Here is a 20,839-nt window from a genome sequence, read left to right as displayed (position 1 = left end):
CAGCATGGTGGAATTATCCAGCTTCAAATCTTTCAGCTTTCCAAGCACCTTCTCCCTAGTGATAGCAACTACACTCGCTGCTGCCTCTTAACTCTCTCAAATTTCTGGCATACTGTTGGTGACTTCCACAGCAGGAATGGTGCAAAAGATTTAAGTTCGCCTTTGTCTCCCATTACTACCTCTCCAGTGTCATTTTCCAGCGATCTGATATCTATTCTCAGTTCTCTTTTACTCTTTATATATCTGACCAGTGAGGAGGTTCAGGTAGCTCCCATGGAACATACTGAAGTGAACAAGAAACTCTTATATTATTATTAGCTAACTTATCTTAGTTTACATATTTCAGCTTTTCTCTCCTTATTACTTTTTTAAGTTCCTTCTATTAGCTTTTAATATCTTCCCAATAATTTTCCCTATATTATGTACCCTCTCTTTTGCTTTTATACTAGCTTTAAATTCCCTTGTCAGCCATGGACGACTCATCCTTCTTTTAGAATACTTCTTCCCTAGGATGTATCTATCCTGCAACTTCCGAATTTCTCTCAGAAACTCCAGTCATTGCTGTTCTTCTGTCATCCCTGCTAGTGTCCCTTTCCAATCTAGCTTCTCTTTCATGCCACTGCAATTCCCTTTACTCCTCTGTAATACTGATACATCTAGTTTTAATCTCTCCCTCTCAAAATGCAGGGTTAATTCTATCTTATTATAATCACTGTCTCTCCTTTACCTTAGGCTCTCTAATCAAATCTGGTACATTACACAACACCCAATCTAGAATTAACTTTTCCCTAGTGGGCTTAACCACAAGCTACTCTGAAAAAATAATCTCATAGGCATTCTATAGGTTCCCTTTCTTGGGATCCAGCATCAGCTGCAATCAAGCTGCAGATTGAAATCCCCCATGACTGTTGTAACATTGCCCTTTTAACATGCCTTTTCTGTCTCCTGTTGTAATTTGTAGCCTGTATCTCGGCTACTATTCAGTGGCCTGTGCACAAATCCCATCAGGAGTTTCTGTACTCTAACCACAAGGATTCTACATCTTACAATACTATGTCACTTCTTTCTAAGGATTTCATTTCACTTTTCATCAATAGAATCACCCACACCCTCCACCTACCTGCCAGGTCTTTTTGATACAATGACTGTTAAGCTCCTAACTAAGATCTTCTTTCAGCCACGACTCAGTGATGCTGCCCACAATGCATACCTACCAATCTCTAACCACACTACAAGATTATCTACCTTATTCTGTGCATTCAAATGTACACCTTCAGTCTATTACTCATCAACCTTTTCGATTTTGCCCCCACGTTACAATTAAACTCATCCTATTGACTGCTATTTTTCCTTATCATTTACCTATCCTTCCTCTCACTCACTACACACTGCACCTACTTGTAATCCAACTGTCCTATTCTCAGCCCTGTCACTCCTGTTCCTAGCCCTCTGCCAAATTAGTGTAAACACTCCCCAACAGCTCTACCAAACCCACCTGCAAGGATATATGGTAGGTCCCCCTTGAGTTCAAGTGTAAGCCGTTTGTGTTGTACAGATTATACCTTCTGCAGAAGAGATCTCAATGATCTAGAAACCTGAAACCCTGTCCCCTGTACCAATTCATCTGCCAAATCATCCTATTCTTACCCTCACTCACATGGCACAGGCAGCAATCCAAAGATTACTACCCTTGAGGCCCTGCTTGTCAGCTTTCTACCTAACTCTTTATATTCTTTCAGGACCTCCTCCCTTGTCATTGGTACTGATATATACCACAACTTCTGTCTGTTCACCCTTCCCTATTAAAATGAATTGAACCCAATCCAAGACATCTTTGTCCCTGGCACCTGGCAGGCAACATGGCATCTGGGTGTCTCTTTCACGTCCACAGTATCTCCTGTCTGCTTTCTATCACTACTACACTCTTCTTCTCCCACCTTCCCTTGAGTAAGTTCTCAGCAGAGGACGGGCATGATCTGTATCCAAGGATAGGATTGGAGGGGTTTCATGGAGTATTCATCTTTATATACACTTATTTTCAGGATATATTAATGAAAAAACAAGGTTCAAAACCCTTGAGCCTTTACTCTGCTGCCAATAGTGTGACAGAACTGGATATGATTCATTTACCAGCCTGCTGTGATCCTAACTCTGCTTTTAAATGTCAGGTCGAGATCTATTTCAATATGCAGCCATATGCTTCTGCACTATTTTTGTAAGTACTTGGGTATTAAGTGATTTTAACACAAGTACTCTTATTACACCAGCACATCAAAATCTTAGTGTTAGGCCAAATTAGGGATATTTGGAGCAAAGTTTGCGAAGATTTTGACATATAATATCTTTCTGATGAAGTCTACTCAGAGGGCAGTGGAGAGTCACTTCAGGTGACTGTTATCAATGCAAGATAGAGGGAAAATGCCAGAGCAATGGGTTGAGGTTGAAATTCTGGGGAACTCGCTTTAGGCACAGGAACTTCTGCGGCCATGGTATTTAAACCTCAGTGTGGGCAGTACCCAAATGAAATATGGTGAAAGAAAATTAAAGGAGGTGATTTATAGGATATGATCTTTATTTCCTCAAAACCAAGAAAATAGATGAATTGGGAGGAGCAGATAAACATTGAGTGTGATCAAACTTCTCAATTTGAGATAAATAACATGACAAAAGGGCTTTGACAACATGGCAAAAATGATGCTGGAATAGCAAGATAGCAAGATTAGTCAATTCGATAGAGGAATGTGATACGTTAAGGTATTGTGAGCTTTTTCTGTTTCCTATCAGTTGCTTTTAAAAAATGCAGGCTTCATTAAGAATCACATTAATAATTACCTTTTTGAACATCTTTGTCCATGCATTTCCTTTCTCTTCTGTGCCTTTTGAAGTTTCTCATTTACTTCAGTAGGTTCCCTGGAACCTACCTGAACCTCCTCACTGGTCAGCAGCATCTCAGGATCCAGGATCTCCACAATGTTCTCAAAGAGCTTAAGATATGGTTGAAATATTTTTGTTATTGCTTCTGAGTGTGTGTTACTCATAGCTAATCAACTAACGAGATATTCTTTTCAGATCAGTATTCAAACTCCACACAAGGATATCTCCTCAGTCTATGTCTATTGTAAAACATTTACTGCATCTTTTCTAAACCTATTGACTCTCATAGATACCTTGACTATACTTCTTCTCACCCAGTCACTTATAAAAATGTCATTCTCTTCTCTCAATTTCTCCATCCCCGCCCATTCATTCCCAGGATGAGGTTTTCCTTTAGAAATGTCCTCCTTCTTCAAAGAACAGTGATGCTGCCCTCACTCTCATCTCCTCCATTTCCTGGCCATCTACCCTCATCCCATCATCCTGCCGCTATAATAGGGATAGAGATCCTCCTGACCATACCTACCACCCCATGAGTTTTGGCGTTTAGCACATCATTCTCCACAACTTCCGCCATCTTCAATGAAATTCTACCACCAAACACACCTTTACCTACCCCCCACTGTTGAACTTTTGTAGGGATCACTCTCTCCATGATTTCTTGCCCCTTCATCCCTCTCCACTGATGTCCCTCCTGGCAACTTATCCCTGCAAATGGAAGAAGTGCAGCAACTGCCCATTCACCTCCTCCCTCACCACCATACAGAGCCCCATACAATCCTTGGAGATGAACCAACAAATCATCTACGAGCATGCCTGGGTCATTGCTCTATCTGGTGCTACCAGTGTTGCCTCCTCTATATCAGTGAGATCCGACATAGTGAACCACTATGAGCGTCTTCTCCCCATCCTCAACGAGCAGGATTTTCATGTTAATTCCACTGTCCATTCCCATTCCATCATGTTTGTTCATGATGTCTTCTACTGCCATGATGAGGCCACTCTTACGTTGAAGGAGTAACATTTCATATTTCATCTGGGTAGCCTCCAACCTGACAGTATGAATATTGATTTCTCTAACATCCAGTAATTTCTCCTCCTTACCCTCTTCTCTTTTTTCATTCTCCATTCTGTTTCCTCCATTACCCATTCTGTTCTCTTCACCTTACTATCACTTCCCTCTGGTGCCCCTCTTCCTTTCCTTTCTCCCATGATCCACTCTCCTCACCCATCAGAATCCTTCTTCTTCGGCCCTTTACCTTTTCCACCTGCTTTCGCCTATCAACTTCTAGCTTGTATTCTTTCCTCCTCCCTCCCCACCTCCTTATTTTGGCTTTTTGCTCTTTCCTTTCCTGTCCTGATGAAGGGTCTTGGCCCAAAACGCTGGCTGTTTATTCCTCTCCATAGATGCTGCCTGACCTGCTGAGTTCCTTTAGCATTTTGTATGTGCAATTCTGGCATCTGCAGAATCTCCTGTTTATGATGTATTGTAATGGCAGCTTTTCAATTTTGGGGTTTAGTTAAAGCTCTCAATGAATCTCACTCACACACACACACACACACACACACACACACACACACACACACACACACACACACACACACACACACACACACACACACAGAGTTCTAGATGAATATACAGGAATTAGAGACTGTGTTTACCTAATTAGCTTAAAAAGATTCCATATTTGGGATTCAATAAAGTGAAAAACAAGGTTTTGTTGGAAGGATTTTTGCAGAGATGGCCAACATTAAATCAACTTGATGAATATATTTTATTATTTTGTCACAAATTGTTTAGTCTTGCATATGGTTATGTTGTGTGACAGTAATAATTTTCATATAAGGTGGAGTGAATAATTATAATTAACTTCTTCTGACCTGAAACATTAAGTTTCATTAAGTTTGACCTGAAACATTAACTTCCTACATTTTGTTAGATTTTTCAGTTGAACCAATATGAAATTCATGACATTTCTATAACTTTTTCTGCTTCAAAGGTGTGATTCACTCTCCATATGTCAATTTACATTATGGGTCAGTTTTAATCTTACTTGCCCTGTGGAAACTATGCAATTAAGCAGTTTGCATTACCCGGGAGACTTATCCACCAAGGTCCTACCCTCATCTGAAGGATCCAGTTTCAGTTTGCTCATCTGAAATTGTCAGAATGCTACTTCAAGAAAGCAGATTGAATATTGATGATTATTATTGCAGCCCAAGTACTGTTTTTATCAGAAGCCTGTGAAAGGTAGTCAGCCCAACAGTGTAGGAAGAGGACCAGGGTCATAAGAAATCCTGAAAGTCAAGCAACTCAGATATTTAAAAATATATATGATAGAAGAAGGATTAATCTTTGGGCCAGAAGTATGGGCTTCTCTTTCTTTATCATCTCAAGGCTTTAACAGGTTCTCCCAGATTCCATTCCTGTTCATCACTAGATGCCTAGGGTCTATTCATCTCCACCCTCAATCCCACTATCCCAGCAAATCCAACTAGTGTGCTTTTTCTCACCAACAAGTTACTGCTTCCCAATCATTTCAGATAGAACACAAACAACCATGGTTGTGCAAATGTGTCCCAGAAAATAAAACCTGTCAGGATGCACATTGCCAAGGCTCACTCTCCATTTTAACCTCTCACAGCTTGACCCACACCCAGAGTTGAAATTAAAAGTCTTATCATCACCTCACTAGCTAATAGAACAAAAATTGGGAAGAGATCCAAGCAATCAATTGTTTTCAATATGTTATAAAAAAAATAAAAAGTCTAAGTGATAAATGATTTGACTTTGCTTTGTTTCTTGTATTCCTGAATGGGGTCCAGGGCCATGGCTTTAGCTCTGGTGCTGGTGCAAAGCAAAAGCACCATGATGCAATACCAGAAATCAGAAACCACAGAATCAATGGTCTGATTCAAAGTCACTGGTTAAGAATTGTCAGAAATATTTGCTTTAATTTGGAAAACATGAACAGAATAAATGTAGAGAAATGGAAACTGAAACTACAAAAATGACCCTTTGTACATTGCAGAATACAATAATACTTTAAGCCAGTTCCCAGCTGTTTAAACTTAAGGATAAACATTATTGTAACATTGGATTAGTGCCATTGTATGCATCGCACAGTGAACTGTAAAATTAAATCACACAAATTGCAGAGCAAAACTGACTTTTTGAGGAAAATTACCTGATAGGTTAGCAGTCTATCCTCGGTATGGAGAGAAATTCAATTATTTTTCAGTTAAGATTAAAATAAGACCATGCAGAATTTTATTCCAATTGTTTCCTACCTCCGGAGGCACTCCTTCTTCCAGGTGTGGATAAAGAGCTAATGGATGTAGACTCAAGCCATATTCAATCTCTTCAATCTGCTCTCTCTTAGCCTGTTGTAATGGTAGAGCCTTGGAATAACATATCTGTGATTTAGTGAGCCTTTTTGATACACGTTGAGCAGGCTTATAAGTTTCAGTTGTGTTCACCAGCAAAGGACTAAGGCCAGCACCTTTCTGACTCTGTATAATGGCTAAATCCTCTCGTAAATGAGGTGGATACCCATCACGAAAGTCATCCAGTCCACTTTTCAGGAAACGCCATCTATGTCCATTCAAAGCATCAGACTGCAATTTAGGATTCTTCTTTAAGTACTTAGTCTTTAATCTCTCCTTGTACCTACAAATTGGAATAACTTTTAAGTTTCAATTATTAACTAGGGCAATGCTTCAATATGCCTCTCTTGCACAAAGCCACATTCTGGATTTATGAGTGTAGTACATGTAATTTCAGTTGTGAACAATAAAGGTTCCCTTACAGACTGCCAAAGTTATCAGTGTATAAAAAGTTCTAGAGGTTGTCTGTGAAATGCTTTTGCTTGAGCTCCTCATTTCACATACCTCAGCCTGTACATTCATTACAGATTACCAACCACTGAATTCACAGATATTGCACATTGATGAGAGGGTATGATAACCATATAACAATTACAGCACGGAAACAGGCCATCTCAGTCCTTCTAGTCCATGCCGAACACTTACTCTCACTTAGTCCCACCAACCTGCACTCAGCCCATAACCCTCCATTCCTTTCCTGTCCATATACCTATCCAATTTTACTTTAAATGACACAACTGAACTGGCCTCTACTACTTCTACAGGAAGCTCATTCCACACAGCTACCACGCTCTGAGTAAAGAAATTCGGCCTTACGAATGCCTTGTACAATTTTAACATTACATCCCAACTCCTATGCTCAATGCTCTGATTTATAAAGGCCAGCATACCAAAAGCTTTCTTCACCACCCTATCCACAAGAGATTCCACCTTCAGGGAACTATGCACCATTATTTCAAGATCACTCTGCTCTACTGCATTCTTCAATGCCCTACCGTTTACCATGTATGTCCTATTTTGATTATTCCTACCAAAATGTAGCACCTCACACTTATCAGCATTAAACTCCATCTGCCATCTTTCATGACACATACAATTTACTATGCACACTAGATCTAACCTTTGAACATACATGCAAAGTAACTGTATCTATAGAAAAGGTGCCTACAAATGCTAGGGAACTTAAAACAACACAGAACTATAACATTACAGCACAGTACAGATCCTTTGGCCCATGATGTTGCGCCAACATTTAACCTACTCCATGATCAATCTAGCCTTTCTCTTCTGCATAACCCATAACCCTCCATGTTCCTTTCGTCAATCTTAAATGTTCCTAATGTATCTGCCTCTACCACTACACCTGGCAACATGTTCCAGATACTTACCACGCTCTGTGTGAAAAAAACCTGCCTCTGACATATCCCTTAAACTTTCATTCAATCACCTTTTTAAAGATGTCCTCTGATATTAGCCGTTGCTGCTTTGGTAAATAGATGCTGGCTGTCCACTACATTATGCCTCTTATAATATTATTCATCTCTAACAAGTTGCCTCTCATCCTCCTTCACTCTGTAGAGGAAAGCCCTAGCTCACTCAAACTTTCCTCATGAGACATGTTCTCTGATCCAGGCAACATCTTGGTAAATTTCTTCTGCTCCTTCTCAAAAGGTTCCATATTCTTTCAATAATGAGGTGACCAGAACTGAACACTATACTCCAAATGTGATCTAACCGGAGTTTTATAGAGCTGCAACATCAACTAATGATGGCCAATATACCATACCATATGCTTTGCTAATCATCTTTTTAATGCATACAACTTTAAGGGATCTATGGATTTGAACCCCAAGATATCTTTGTTCCTCCACATTGCCAATAATCTTGCCATTAACCCTGTATTCTGCCTTCAAGTTCAACATTCCAAAGAGTATCACTTCACACATGTCTGGATCCATTTGCCACTTCTCAGCCCAACTCTGCAACCTGTCAATGTCCCGTTGTAACCAATGAGAAGCTTCTACGCTACTAATAATACCACCTCTTATAATCTAAACCACCAGCCTTTGTCTCATCTGTAAACTTACCAACCCATCCTTCCATGTCCTCATCCAAGTCATTTATAAAAACCGCCAAGTGCAGGGGTTCGAGAACAGATCACCACAGTACACTACTGGTCACCAACCCCCATCTACTACTATCCTCTGCCTTCTGTAAGCTGGCCAATTCTGAATCCATGCTGCCAAGTTTCTATGGATCTCATGTCTTATGACTTTCTAGATGAGCCTTCCATGGAGAACCTTCTCAAATGTGTTACTAAAATCCATGTACACAACAGCCATGCTTGACCTTCATCAGAACCCCCAACATCAATCAGACTCCAGAGGGATGACCTACCCTTTGGAAAGACATGTTGACCATCGCTAGTAAAATAGTGCCCCTCCAAATGCCCATAAATCATGTCCCTAAGAATCCTTGCTATTAATTTACTGTTTTAAGACTAACTAGGATTATCCATATTATTTTTCTTGAATAACATCTTCCATCCTCTAATCTTAAGGTACTACTCCTGTGGCTCGTGAGGACACAAGTATCTCATTGATGCCCTAGCAATCTCTTTTCTTGCTTCCCATACTAACCTGGGATATACAGTGTTGTTAGAAAGTTTGTGAACATCTGGTTTGGGGCTGTTTTGCTGCATCAGGGCCTGGACAGCTTGTAATCATTGAGGGAACAATGAATTCAGAATTGTATCAAGACATTTTACAGGAGAATGTCAGGGCAGCAGTCCATCACCTGAAGCTCAATAGAAGTTGGATGATGCAACAAGACAATGATCCGAAACACAAGAGTAAATCAATAATAAAATGGTTTAAAATGAAGAAAATTTTGTTTTGGAATGGCTGAGTCAAAATCCTGACTTTATTCCTAGAGAAATGTTGTGGAAAGATCTGAAGCAAGCACTTCATGCAAGGAAGCCCATCAAGGTCCCAGAATTGAAGAAGTTTTGTAAGGAGGGATGGTCTAAAATTTCTCCAAGCCAATGTGCAGGACTGATCAACAGTTACTGGCAACATTTGGTTGAATTTATTACTGTACAACAGGGGGGGCAGGGGAGGTCACACCAGTTACTGAAAGCAAAGGTTCATGTACTTTTTCCAACAAGTACATGTAACATTGGTACATTTTTTTCAATAAATGTCTTTGTGTTATTTAATTAATTGGGTTCTCTTTATCTACAAACCCCATTTCCAGAAAAGTTGGGATATTTTCCAAAATGCAATAAAAACAAAAATCTGTGATATGTTAATTCATGTGAACCTTTATTTAACTGACAAAAGTACAAAGAAAAGATTTTCAATAGTTTTACTGACCAACTTAATTGTATTTTGTAAATATACACAAATTTAGAATTTGATGGCTGCAACACACTCAACAAGAGTTGGGACAGAGTTAAAATAAGATTGAAAAGTGCACAGAATATTCAAGCGACACCGGTTTGGAAGACTCCACATTAAGCAGGCTAATCGGTAGCAGGTGAGGTATCATGACTGGGTATAAAAGTAGCATCCATCAAAGGCTCAGCCTTTGCAAGCAAGGATGGGTCGTGGCTCACCCCTTTGTGCCAAAATTCGTGAGGGAATTGTTAGTCAGTTCAAAATGAACATTTCCCAATGCAAGATTGCAGAGAATTTAGGTCTTTCAACATCTACAGTACACAATATTGTGAAAAGATTCAGAGAATTCAGAGACATTTCAGTGTGTAAAGGGCAAGGTCAGAGCATTTGCTACTGCTGTTCAGGAGGATTTAAACTAATGTGGCAGGGGGATGGGAACAAGTGCAGAGAGACAGAGGGATGTAAAATGAGGGTAGAAGCAAAAAGTAGTAAGGTGAAAAGTAAAAGTGGCAGGCCGGCAAATCCAGGGCAAAAAGCAAAAAAAGCCACTTTTCAACATAATTGTATAAGGGCTAAGAGTGTTGTAAAAACAAGCCTGAAGGCTTTGTGTGTCAATGCGAGGAGCATTCGTAACAAGGTGGATGAATTGAATGTGCAGATAGTTATTAATGAATATGATATAGTTGGGATCACAGAGACATGGCTCCAGGGTGACCAAGGATGGGAGCTCAACATCCAGGGATATTCAATATTCAGGAGGGATAGACAGGAAAGAAAAGGAGGTGGGGTAGCATTGCTGGTTAGAGAGGAGATTAACGCAATAGAAAGGAAGGACATTAGCCTGGAGGATGTGGAATCGATATGGGTAGAGCTGTATAACACTAAGGGGCAGAAAACGCTGGTGGGAGTTGTGTACAGGCCACCTAACAGTAGTAGTGAGGTTGGGGATGGCATTAAACAGGAAACTAGAAATGCGTACAATAAAAGACCAGTAGATATAATGGGTGACTTCAATCTACGTATAGATTAGGTGAACCAAATTGGTAAGGGTGCTGAGGAAGAGGATTTCTTGGAATGCATGCGGGATGGTTTTCTGAACCAACATGTCGAGGAACCAACTAGAGAGCAGGCCATTCTAGATTGGGTATTGAGCAATGAGGAAGGGTTAGTTAGCAATCTTGTCGTGTGAGGCCCCTTGGGTAAGAGTGACCATAATATGGTGGAATTCTTCATTAAGATGGAGAGTGACATAGTTAATTCAGAAACAAAGGTTCTGAACTTAAAGAAGGGTAACCTTGAAGGTATGAGACGTGAATTAGCTAAGATAGACTGGCAAATGATACTTAAAGAGTTGACGGTGGATTTGCAATGGCAAGCATTTAAAGATCGCATGGATGAACTACAACAATTGTTCATCCCAGTTTGGCAAAAGAATAAACCAGGGAAGGTAGTGCACCTGTGGCTGACAAGGGAAATTAGGGATAGTATCAAGTCCAAAGAAGAAACATATAAATTAGCAAAAAAAAGCAGCACACCTAAGGACTGGGAGAAATACAGAGACCAGCAGAGGAGGACAAAGGGCTTAATTAGGAAAGGGAAAAAAGATTATGAGAGAAAGCTGGCAGGGAACATAAAAACTGACTGTAAAAGCTTTTATAGATACATGAAAAGAAAAAGATTGGTCTAGACAAATGTAGGTCCTTTACAGTCAGAAACAGGTGAATTGATCATAGGGAACAAAGACATGGCAGACCAATTGAATAACTACTTTGGTTCTGTCTTCACTGAGGACATAAATAATCTTCCGGAAATAGGAAGGGACCAAGGGTCTAGTGAGATGGAGGAACAGAGGGAAATACATGTTAGTAGGAAAGTGGTGTTAGGGAAATTGAAAGGATTAAAGGCAGATAAATCCCCAGGGCCAGATGGTCTGTATCGCAGAGTGCTTAAGGAAGTAGCCCAAGAAATAGTGGATGCATTAGTGATAATTTTTCAAAACTCCTTAGATTCTGGATTAGTTCCTGAGGATTGGAGGGTGGCTAATGTAACCCCACTTTTTAAAAAAGGAGGGAGAGAAAAACCGGGGAATTATAGACCGGTTAGTCTGACATCGATGGTGGGGAAAATGCTAGAGTCTGTTATCAAAGATGTGATAACAGCACGTTTGGAAAGAGGTGAAATCATCGGACAAAGTCAGCACGGATTTGTGAAAGGAAAATCATGTCTGATGAATCTTTCAGAATTTTTTGAAGATGTAACTAGTAGAGTGGATGGGGAGAGCCAGTGGATGTGGTATATTTAGATTTTCAAAAGGCTTTTGACAAAGTCCCACACAGGAGATTAATGTGCAAACTTAAAGCACACAGTATTAGGGGTATGGTATTGATGTGGATAGAGAATTGGTTGGCAGACAGGAAACAAAGAGTGGGAGTAAACGGGACCTTTTCAGAATGGCAGGCAGTGACTAGTGGGGTACCGCAAGGCTCAGTGCTGGGACCCCAGTTGTTTACAATATATATTAATGATTTAGATGAGGGAATTAAATGCAGCATCTCCAAGTTTGCGGATGACACGAAGCTGGGCGGCGGTGTTAGCTGTGAGGAAGATGTTAAGAGGATGCAGGGTACCTTGGATAGATTAGGTGAGTGGGCACATTCATGGCAGATGCAATTTAATCTGGATAAATGTGAGGTTATCCAGTTTGGTTGCAAGAACAGGAAAACAGATTATTATCTGAATGGTGGCCGATTAGGAAAAGGGGAGGTGCAACGAGACCTGGGTGTCATTGTACACCAGTCATTGAAGGTGGGCATGCAGGTACAGCAGGCGGTGAAAAAGGCAAATGGTATGTTGGCATTCATAGCAAAAGGATTTGAGTACAGGAGCAGGTGGGTTCTACTGCAGTTGTACAAGGCCTTGGTGAGACCGCACCTAGAGTATTGTGTGCAGTTTTGATGCCCTAATCTGAGGAAAGACATTCTTGCCATAGAGGGAGTACAAAGAAAGTTCACCAGATTGATTCCTGGGATGGCAGGACTTCCATATGAAGAAAGACTGGATCAACTAGGCTTATACTCACTGGAATTTAGAAGATTGAGGGGGGATCTTATTGAAACGTATAAAATTCTAAAGGGATTGGACAGGCTAGATGCAGGAAGATTGTTTCCGATGTTGGGGAAGTCCAGAACGAGGGGTCACAGTTAAAGGATAAAGGGGAAGCCTTTTAGGGCCGAAATGAGGAAAAACTTCTTCACACAGAGAGTGGTGAATCTGTGGAATTCTCTGCCACAGGAAACAGTTGAGGCCGGTTCATTGGCTATATTTAAGAGGAAGTTAGATATGGCCCTTGTGGCTAAAGGGATCGGGGGTATGGAGAGAAAACAGGTACAGGGCTCTGAGTTGAATGATCAGCCATGATCATACTGAATGACGGTGCAGGCTTGAAGGACCGATTGGCCTACTCCTGCACCTACTTTCTATGTTTCTATTAACCACTGTTGAATGCACGTGATCTTCGAGCCCTCAGGCGGCACTGCCTAAGAAACTGTCATGCTACTGTGACAATTATAGCCACCTGGGCTCGGGAGTACTTTGGAAAACCATTGTCACTTAACACAGTCCATTGCTGCATCCAGAAATGCAACTTGAAACTGTATTACACAAGGAGGAAGCCATACATCAACTCTAAGCAGAAACACCGGCGAATTCTCTGGGCCCGAGCTCATCTCAGATGGACCAAAAGACTGTTGAACAGTGTGCTGTGGTCAGATGAGTCCACATTTCAGCTAGTTTTCGGAAAAAACGGGCGTCGAGTTCTCCGTGCCAAAGATGAAAATGACCACCGATTGTTATTAGCGAAAGGTGCAAAAGCCAGCATCTGTGATGGTATGGGGGTGCATCAGTGCCCACGGCATGGGTGAGTTGCATGTATGTGAAAGTACCATTGACTCTGAGGCATATATTAGGATTTTAGAGAGACATATGTTGCCATCAAGGCGACGTCTCTTCCCAGGACGTCCATGCTTATTTCAGCAGGCCAATGCCAGACCACATTCTGCATGGGCTACAACAGTGTGACTTTGTAGACACAGAGTGCGTGTGCTTGACTGGCCTGCTGCCAGTCCAGATCTATCTCCTATTGAAAATGTATGGCGCATCATGAAGAGGAGAATCAGACAACGGAGACCATGGACTGTTGAGCAGCTGAAGTCTTATATCAAGCAAGAATGGACAAAATTTCCAATTGCAAATCTACTACAATTAGTATCCTCAGTTCCAAAACGATTAAAAAGTGTTATTAAAAGGAAAGGTGATGTAACACAATGGTAAACATGCCTCTGTCCCAACTTTTGTTGAGTGTGTTGCAGCCATCAAATTCTAAATTTGTGTATGTTTACAAAATACAATTAAGTTGATCAGTAAAACTATTGAAAATCTTTTCTTTGTACTTTTGTCAGTTAAATAAAGGTTCACGTGAATTAACATATCACAGATTTTTGTTTTTACTGCATTTTGGAAAATATCCCAACTTTTCTGGAAATGGGGTTTGTAGTTTTAGGACTTTTGTGCAGATCTGATCACATTTTAGGTCATATGTATGCAGAAATAGAGAAAATTCTAAGGCTTCACAAAATTTCTAGCATCACTGAATTAACTAACTAACTAACTAACTATTTCTTACATCCTTCACATACACGAGGAGTAAAAGTCTTTGCATTATGTCTCCATCTAAATGTGCAATGTGTAATCATAGTAATTTGTAATAATTTATAATAAATAGAACAGTCAATGTAACATAGACTACACTCAAATCAGTGTGAGTTAATCAGTCTGATGGCCTGGTGGAAGAAGCTGTCCCAGAATCTGTTGGTCCTGGCATTTATGCTGTGGTACCATTTCCCAGATGGTAACAGCTGGAATAGATTGTGGTTGGGGTGACTCAGGTTCACAATGACCCTACGGGCCCTTTTTACACACCTGTCTTTGTAAATGTCCTGAATTATGGGAAGTTCACAACTGCAGATGTGCTGGGCTGTCTGCACCACACTGTGCAGAGTCCTGCAATTAAGGGAGGTACAGTTCCCACACCAGGCAGTGATGCAGCCAGTCAGGATGCTCTCAGTTGTGCCTTTGTAGAAAGTTCTTAAGATTTGGGGACCCATACCAAACTTCCTCAACCATCTGAGGTGAAAGAGGCGCCGTTGTGCCTATTTCACCACACAGCTGGTGTGTACAGACCATGTGATGTCCTCAGTGATGTGGATGCCAAGAAACTTAAAGCTGTTTACCCTCTTAACCCCAGATCCATTGATGTCAATAGGGGTTAGCCCAGGGGTGGGCAAACTTTTTGACTTGTGGGCCACAAAGGGTTCTAAAATTTGACAGGGGGGCCGGACCAGGAGCAGATGGATGGAGTGTTTTGGTAATACATCTCATAAGAGAAAATAAAATATCATGGGATATGTAGAAAACATGTGCTTTAATTTCAATTGAAAATGAACAAATGCATTACAACAAAATATCTGTCTTTGAAGTCCCATGGTATTTAGCTATTTATTGAAATGACTTTTAAAACACTGAAAATTAAATGAATAAAATACAGCTTTTTTTAATAGTAACAGTTATTATTTTAAAGCACTGAAAATTCTGTTATCCTTCAAGATATTATCATCATCACTCTCCTCCTGACTGTCTTTATTTCAAAAACGGTAGGAGATGCAGGTCTACTTTTCCTGCTCCTTCTTATTCAATTGTCCCGTGCCAAAACTCAACAACGACCAGCACAAGGAGAGAACAGTGACTGCGCGCCAGTATGCGGAGCGCGTTATTTGATCTGGAGCGCATTTTTTATTTTGACAACGTACGTGCACCTGCGCACTACTCATGTCCATCACTTAACAGAAATGACATGTAACATGTAAGGCTTATTGAAAAAATATTTTCAAATGCATTTTTTACATAACACAATGAAGAAACTTATTTTTAATTTCAGTGGGAACAGTGTTGTTGGTCTCCCTTTTTAGCCAGCGCATCAAAGTCTGGATTTAGTTTTGTTGTGGCGATTCTCAGGATGGATCTGAGGTGTTGGTCAGTTAACTTGGATCTGTGGCTGGCTTTGTTGATGTTCATGACGCTGAACGCCTGTTCACACAAATAGGTCGAGCCGAACAAAGAGTAAAGCGCAAATGTGGAGTAATACCCTGCACCTCATCAAAGGTCAATGTATATAGAGTGCGTCATCTATTGGGAAAATGCCAGAATTGCAGGGAAAAAACGTTAACAAGGTTTATTAATATAATTTCATCAAGTTCTGCGGGCCGGATTAAAAAGCTTAACAGGCCGCATATGGCCCCCGGGCCATAGTTTGCCCATGCCTGGGTTAGCCCATCTCCATTCCTCTTGTAATCCACAACCAGCTCCTTTGTTTTTGCAACATCGAGGGAGAGGTTGTTTTCTTGACACCACAGAGAGATGACTTCTTCCCTGTAGGCTACCTCCTTATTGTTTGAGATTAGGCCAATCAATGTAGTGTCATTGGCAAATTTAATTAGCTGATTAGAACTGTGGGTGGCAACACAGACATGGGTATACAGGGAGTAAACGAGGGGACAGTACGCAGCCCTGAGTGGCTCCTGTATTGAGAGTCAGAGGGGTGGAGGTGAGGGAGCCCACTCTTACAACCTACTGGCGATCTGACAGGACGTTCAGAATCCAGCTGCACAAGGCAGGGTCAAGGCCTAGGTCTTTGAGCTTCACGTCGAGCCTTGATGGAACTATGGTGTTGAGTGCTGAACTGTAGTCCAAGAACAGCATTCTCACATAAACATCATTCTTCTCCAGATGTGTACGGATGGCTGTCGATCAGTTGTGTTGGTAGACAAATTGCGAGGGGTCCAGTTTAGGTGGTAGCAAGCTGCAGATGTAATCCTTGACCAGCCTCTCAAAGCACTTGCTTATTATTGAGGTGAATGCGACAGGATGCCAGTTGGCATGTCACCTTGGTCTTTTTGGTACAGGGACGATGGTGGATAATTTGAAGCAGGAGGGCACTCTACACTGGGAGAGGGAGAGATTAAAAATGTCCGTAAACACACCTGCCCATTATGCTGCGCACATCCTGAGTACTCGCCCTAGGATGCCATCCAGTCCCACAACCTTGCAGCTGTCCACTTGTTGGAAACATCTGCATACCTCAGCCTCAGAGATGACCAGGTTGCAGGTTGTAGAGGTAACTTTCCTCGGAGGCTCAGAGTCAGCGACATTGAACTGAGTGTAAAAGCGATTGAGCTCATCTGGGAGAGAGGCCACAATGTTGGTGGCACCACAACGTTTGGCCTTGAAGTCTGCAATGGTATACAGCCCTCGCCATAAGCCCATTGTAACCTGTCCGGCCTCTGGACCTATCTATGTTAACATCTTTCAAAAGTTCTAAGACTACCCTTTTCTTAACCTTAACATGCTCCAGCACAACAGCCTGTTCTATGTTGACCTTGCAACATAACATTCATTAAGGGCCCTCTCACTGGTGAACACTGAAGCAAAGTATTCACTAAGGACAACCCTCCCTTCTCTGACTCCGGGTACAAGTTTGCTCCTCTCTCCCTGAGCAGTTCTCCCCTCACTCTAGTCATCCTACTGTTTTTCATGTATGTGTAGAACAGCTTCGGGCCTTTCTTAATTCTATTTGCCAAGTCCTTCTCGTGTCTACTTCTAGCTTTCCGAAGTCCCTTGTTAAAACCCTTCCTGGCTACCTTATAACTTGCAAGAACCCTGTTTGACTTTTTAACTTCCTCTAGTGTAAACAATAAAAAGAGTGCTAGGAGATTTGATATTGAATTTATGTCATGCACACAAGTGGCATGAAAAATGCACTTGGCAGGGTGCTTTATTGTAAAAGGAATAATTTGGCGCAAGTATGTCAGTTGAGAGCAGCCAAAATCGATAATTGTAGAAATTGTAGATAATTGTTAGCATCCCAATGGAAAGGAAACAATTACAGTGAGAAACTGCAGAAAGGAGGCTACATTTATGTAAAACTGAAGAGGATGAGCAATGCAAAGTGTGTGTTTTAAATAGTATATATGAATGATGATAAAGACAGAATGACTTCAAAATCAGAGGTTAAATACTGACATATCATTATGAATATTGACACAGCTACTAACTGCTCCATCGTGGGCATATATTTGCTCCAACGCTGATGAATGCACTTTTAATACACAATCAAGATCTTCATTTATGCTTAATGAAGTTTTAAAAAATATTTTTCATTAACTTGTTCATCACATATGTGAGGCCTCTTCTCAGGACCATCTGTGATGTGCAGAGACCTGTATCTTTGATTAGAAGTTTAGCAAGGTCCAAATTAGAAGCACTTTGAAATTGAGAAGATAATGTGCAGAGACCCCAAGAATACCAGGAACAATGAAATGCATATTTCCCTTTCATGAGCAAGAGTGAAAGTGACCATTTACGGCAGCTTTTTACATGTAAAAACCAAACCTGTAAGGGGATTTTAAAGCACGGGTTGATAAGATTCTTGATTAAAAAGGGCATCAAAAATTACAGGGAGAAGGCAGGAGAATAGGGTAGAGAAGGAAAATAAATCAGCCAGGATCAAATGGTGGAGTGGACTTCATGGGATGATCGACCACATCCTTTTCCTATATCTTATGGAATTGCAGGCTGTGTGACTTAAGAATGGATTGTGAAAATAAATACCTCCGAAACATTTTTAAAGAAGTTCCTGGAAGAACATTGAGGTATGTATGTGACTTAGTTACGCATTACACACAATTAAGCTTAAACTAACTTCGAAAGTGATTTATTGTTGGATAAATTAGATACCATATACATTGAAAACTCAAGATGAAGTGTTAATAAGGTATAGGTGAAAGTGATTGGATGACCAAAGGCAGACAACTGGATTTGGGGTGATTTAATGATGATCAGGTAATTAACAGGCACAAGGGATTGTACCATATGTGATCAGACTATCGCTAACAATACTCCAGGTGATTGTGGTTAATATGCTGCAGGCAATGTTGGATTGTTTGTGCATCTGGCTGATATTCTGACAGAAACTAACAAGAAGCAAAAAAGCCTTTAGATGGGTGTGGAAGTGTTTTGTAGACTTCATCAACATGATATCAAACAAATATATCTTTGTACAGAAGTGATTTATTTAAATAGATGTAAACAAGCTGCAGGCATTTCAATATACAATAGAGTTTCATACATCAGAATTAATAAAGCTAAAATCATTACTGAGCTGCCCGGATCTAACCCTTCGATCAGAAAATGATCAGTGCAAGAAAATTGTCAGCCAAATGTGTGGATCTGTGCAAGAAAATCCTCAACAGTGAGTCCTTATTGGGTAATTACAACTTGTCAGATAGAGGAGACATTGATAATTATTATAGAGTTAAAAGATGTCACCAAATTTTGCTGGAAGAACCATTCACACTAGTAACTGAGCACAAGGCCTTATTGATCATTCTGGAATCAACATCTGCTATTCCCTTGAGTTAGTACAAGAATACAGAAGCAAATCACTCTAATGTATGAAACTGTGGCATTGAAACCAAATAAAACACCACTGTGAAAGCAGTTTGGAAAAGACCTTATGAATAAGCCACAATCAGCACCCTTTGGATGGTAGAAGATGATTTTGGTGGTAGAAGATTTCAGTGCTAGGAGATGATTTCACTGTGCCATCAGTGAAAACAGTTAGAGCTAAGCCAAAGGACACATCTCTGAGTGAAGTATATAAATATCCTTTAAGTGAATAGGCCAATTCCATCTAAATGAAGACATGAATGGTAGCACAGCAGTTAGTGCGACACTATTGCACCTTGGAGTGTCGGAGTTCAGAGTTCAATTCCAGCGCCATTTACAGTATAAGGAGTTTGTACGACCTCCCCGTGAACACATGGGTTTCCTCCGGGTGCTCCTGTCTCCTCCCACAGTCCAAAGAGGTTGGCTGGCCATTGTAGCCTAATCCTGTGATTAGGCTGAGGCTACATACGTGGCTTGCAGGTGGTGTGGCTCATTGGGCTGGAAGGATCTGTTTCTATAAATAAATAAAAATAAACATGAACCCATTTTATTGCAGACAATATGAATTGTCTACAAGCAAAGCATAAAATGGGAACATGGTGTAGTGATTCTGAAGGATTTACAAAGCAAGATTAAGGAAGAACTCACGGGGAAAACTTGTATATTATGAATATAAATGCAGTGATGAGATGACACGTCTGTTGTCCTGGCATGGACAAAGATACAGAAAATTAATTAGTTGATTTACGCAGTATGCCAGGAATACAGAACACAGTTTCCTGAAGTGTTGGAGTGGAATACAAAAGCTCATCCCTGAAGATTTATTGAGAAATCTGGTAAGATAGCAGCACGTTCAGATGGAGTGGTGGCCTTCGAGGGCCACCCAAAGGTGTTCTTTTATTACATTGAGTTTTTTACGATTGTAAGACTATACTGGATTGCAAGAAACACGGGCACAGCAGGTCTACCATATCAGTGAGCTGCTCATTGCTCAAAGTAGCCACCCGGGATGTCATAGGAGCTGGCCAGCAGGTCGGAGAAGGAGCCGGCCGGGATGTTGGGAAAGGAGAAGAAGCCAGTCAGGATGTTGGAGAAGGAGAAGGAACCAGCTGGGATGTCAGAGAAGTTAGAAGGAGCTGGTTGGGATGTTGGGAAAGGAGAAGAAGCTGATCGGGATGTTGGAGGAGTTGGTTTGGGTTCAAAGGAGCTGGCTGGGGTGTTGGAAAAGGAGAAGGAGCTGGCTGGAATGTTGGAGGAGTTGGTTTGGGTTCAAAGGAGCTGGCTGGGGTGTTGGAGAAGGAGCTTGTCAAGATGTTGAGAAAGGAGAAGGAGCTGGCCGGGATGTTGGAGGAGTCAGTTTGGGTTTGGAGGAGCTGACCTGGCTGCAGAGTGTATTACTGCCTCCCACTCAGAAGTATCAAGGTTGGTGCAGTATAACTGTGGGAGACTGTCTCGGACATTTCACTTGCGATCGCAAGAATCTGTTTGACGTGATATTGTAAGTTGCTGCAGGCCCATTACCCTTGTCTGGTGGAGGGACAGACAACATGGGAGCTTCAGTTGGAGGGAGGATTAGGCCTCAGTGCCTGGGGCTTGCCTGCTGCTGCAGACCAGGTGAG

General features: G+C 41.1%; 1 protein-coding gene across 1 annotated transcript in view; it reads right to left on the bottom strand.

The window, feature by feature from the left end:
* zgc:158260 (uncharacterized protein LOC571389 homolog) overlaps positions 1-20,839 on the bottom strand; it is a 47,706-nt gene that overhangs the window by 22,664 nt on the left and 4,203 nt on the right. The window contains exons 2-3 of the mRNA XM_059988822.1: positions 6,169-6,547; positions 2,833-2,984 (exon numbers count right to left, since the gene is read on the bottom strand). Coding sequence (XP_059844805.1) covers positions 2,833-2,984; positions 6,169-6,547 — 531 coding nt within the window. The remainder of the gene's footprint in view (positions 1-2,832; positions 2,985-6,168; positions 6,548-20,839) is intronic.

This window comes from Hypanus sabinus, chromosome 14 (assembly GCF_030144855.1).
Source record: "Hypanus sabinus isolate sHypSab1 chromosome 14, sHypSab1.hap1, whole genome shotgun sequence".
Classification (NCBI taxonomy): domain Eukaryota; kingdom Metazoa; phylum Chordata; class Chondrichthyes; order Myliobatiformes; family Dasyatidae; genus Hypanus; species Hypanus sabinus.
This window is presented reverse-complemented; position numbering and strand designations above follow the sequence as displayed.